The sequence below is a fragment of the Octopus bimaculoides genome, chromosome 29, assembly GCF_001194135.2.
Source record: "Octopus bimaculoides isolate UCB-OBI-ISO-001 chromosome 29, ASM119413v2, whole genome shotgun sequence".
Taxonomy (NCBI): Eukaryota; Metazoa; Mollusca; class Cephalopoda; order Octopoda; family Octopodidae; genus Octopus; species Octopus bimaculoides.
The window spans coordinates 3,315,556-3,318,846 of record NC_069009.1 but is presented as its reverse complement, the minus strand read 5'-3'; the positions used below and the strand labels follow the sequence as shown (position 1 = coordinate 3,318,846).

At 41.4% G+C, this 3,291-nt stretch overlaps 1 protein-coding gene across 1 annotated transcript; it reads left to right on the top strand.

The window, feature by feature from the left end:
• Positions 1-6: 6 nt before the first annotated feature.
• Positions 7-3,258, top strand: LOC106871541 (metalloreductase STEAP4). The gene has a single exon (XM_014918043.2). It carries the CDS (start codon positions 139-141, stop codon positions 1,561-1,563), a length of 1,425 nt encoding a protein of 474 aa, XP_014773529.1. The 5' UTR covers positions 7-138; the 3' UTR covers positions 1,564-3,258.
• Positions 3,259-3,291: the final 33 nt, after the last annotated feature.

Below are 3,291 nucleotides of genomic sequence, written 5' to 3'. Positions count from 1 at the left end.
TTGGGAAGTCGATGTCCTTCTCGACGGAAGTTCAACGGATCGCGTCCAGTCCCAGACGTCGTGCAGTTCACCAGTGTTGAGAAATGCCTTGAAAACAGTGACGTGCGAGTCCTGTTCCTTGCGCTCCAGTTCCGTCACATGGTCTCCCTTCTTACTCCTTATAAGGACCTGCTCGGCGGCAAAGTTCTTGTCGATGTGTCGAATCGATCCCGGAAACCAAGTGGCGGTCAGCCATCAAATGCTGAAGTGTTAGCCGAACAGTTTCCGAATGCACACATTGTGAAAGGACTCAATACCCTGGCGCCAGACGTACTAGAAGGGCTTTCATCCGACGCCACGTCACGCACCACTGTATACCTAGCAGGCAACGATATCAACGCTGTCAACAAGGTCGGACGGGTCATTCGCCACATGGGATTCAGTCCAATATGCCGCGGGGACCTGACTACTGCACACGACATCGAGGCCCTCCCCCACATGTTCATGAAAGGCTGGGCCGTCCCAGCATGCATCACATGTTGCGTAGTTCTTCTTTGGTTCTCACTTCTTGTTTTCAACGAGGTCCGCAAACAGCGAGCGTCTCCAAGGCAGGTCTACCATTGGCAGAAAATTCCACTCAATCTCCTGAATGTTTTACTTGCGTTGTCCGCCATTAGTCTTCTTGCGCTAACGTATTTTCCGGGCTGCCTAGCTGCACTTGTCCAGTTGTGTTACGGAACCAAATATAAGCGTTTCCCTCCCTGGATGGACGAGTGGCTCAAATCTAGGAAGGTTCTTGGCCTCACCGCTATCCTCTTTGCGTTCTGGCATGTAGTTATCTCTTTGATTTTGGTGTCACCGTCCACTATGCCATTCCTATACTCCACTCAAGCAAGCAGCAGCAGTAGTAGTAGTGGCAGTAGCAGCAGGGGCAGCGACAGCAGCAGCTACCACAGCAACATCAACGACAACAATGTTCATAGTAGCAGTCAATACTACCCCCACTATACCTACAGCAATTACTACGCTACCGTGAATATCAACAACAGTAACAACAGCGACAGCAGCAACAACAATAAGAAAAACAACACCAACAACAACAACATTAACCACTACAAAAATGACAACAGCAACAACAACACTTATTACAACGAAAATGGCAACAACAGACACCACCACCAGCAAAAGCCACAATCGTTAACATTAACCAGCAGTGTTGGGCTTAGTGTTGGTATATTGTCGTTCATAACATTATCGGTGGTTGGAATCGTGACATTACCATCTGTGGGGTCACGCCTCAACTGGCGCGAGTGGCGTTTCTTCCAGAGTCACTTGGGCTACGCCACTCTCTTTCTTGCAGCGGCGCACGTGACGCTGCTTTTCGTGCCGTACTGGCAAGCCCTCGGTATGAACTTCTATGCGGAGAAGTCCTTCCTCTGTTGTCTGACCCCTTTCTTTGTCCTCTTCCTCAAACTACTCCTCATTCTGCCGCCGATTCATCGACGCATCGATGCCATACGGGGTGGGTGGGTGAGGAAGAAAAACCCGCCTAAGGTCACTTTGGAAGAAATGGAATTGCTTTGAGAGAGAAGTATTGAAGTTTGATTTGTGCAACCACACATGTATCCCATACATACATACATACATACATACAAGTTCAGGTTTATACCTGTAATTATTGGGGCCCTGGGATATGCAACACACTGCCTAAATACCAATCTTGAGAAATTAGTCTTCGCAAAACCAGAAAGGAGAAAGCTAATTCAAAGACTACAGATCCAATCCATCACTGGAACTGTAAAAATCTGTGAAACTTTCCAGAAGTTTATCATTTAAATATATATGCGCATGTCTAGATATGTAGCTATATACATGAGAATACATACATAAAACATACACATCTGCACATACATATAAACATATATACATACATACATACATACACACACACACACATACAAGCAAAAATGACCTGTTGTTCATGTTGAAATTCCAATGAAGGAACCTTGGATCTAGGTTAGAAACCGGTTCTTTCTCTATTGGCAAGAAATCTTGAAATAAACTGTATAATGACATACATACATATATATTTATACATACATATACACATATGAGGGGGTGCTGAAAAGTTCCTGGTTTTGTGTAAAAGAAAATACAGGAGGATCAGTTAATTATAACTTTATTCAACGTATTCCCCTTTCAGATTCACACACTTATTTGCAGTGGTCCCTCATGTTTTCTAAACCCTGTAAAAGAACTCGGAGGGTTGAACCTCCAACCAGGCCCTTCACAATACCCTTAAAACCAGGAACTTTTTAGCACCCCCTCATATATATTCATACACACACAAACATGAACATATGCACCTACATACATACATACATACATATATACACACATGAGGAGAGTGCTGTAAAGTCCCTGGCTGTGGGTAAAAGAAAATAGAGGAGGATCAGTTAATTATGATTTTATTCAACATGTTCCACTCTAAGATTCACACACTCATTGCAGCGGTCCTTCAGTTTTTCTAAGCCCTATAAAAGAACTCGAAGGGTTAGGCCTTTTCAGTACCCCCTCGCATATATTCATACATAGACGTATGCATACACGAACACATACATACATACATACACACATACATATGCACACATATATATATATATATATATATATAGACATTCATACATATGTACATACATACATGTGTATACATGCACATACATACACATATATACATACATATATACATACAAACAAATAAGGATGAAAAGCAAAGTCGACCTCAGTGGAATTTGAACTCAGAACATAAAGACCAACAAGATGCTAGTAATTTTTTTGCCTGGCATGCTAACTATTCTACCAGCTCACCGAATTAAAAATAACAACATTATTGGTTTCAAATTTTGGCACAAGGCCAGCAATTGGAAGTGAGGGACAAGTCGATTACATTGACCTCAGTGTTCAAAAGGGACTTATTTTATTGACCACACACATACATACATACATACATACATACATACATATATACACACATATAAAAAAAAGGACTTAGAAATACTAAGAAAGAGCAGAATAAAATGAGACACATCATCTGAACCAAATCCATAAGTGGCACAGTGAACATTTGTAAGACATTTCAAAGATTCTTTGTGAGTTTTAACGCTGAAAAAAAAAGAAAAGAAAAGAAAAAAGCCACAAAAATATACAAAAGAAAAACAAGCAAAAAAAACCTACTCTGGTAATTTGAAAAATACTAGAATGAACAGTCAAAGAATTTAAAACCCGTTGTTGTGTTACAATTAATAAAACATC

Bases quoted from the DNA above. Each gene is read 5' to 3' on its own strand.
- LOC106871541 (XM_014918043.2), top strand. From the start codon at position 139: ATGGTCTCCCTTCTTACTCCTTATAAGGACCTGCTCGGCGGCAAAGTT.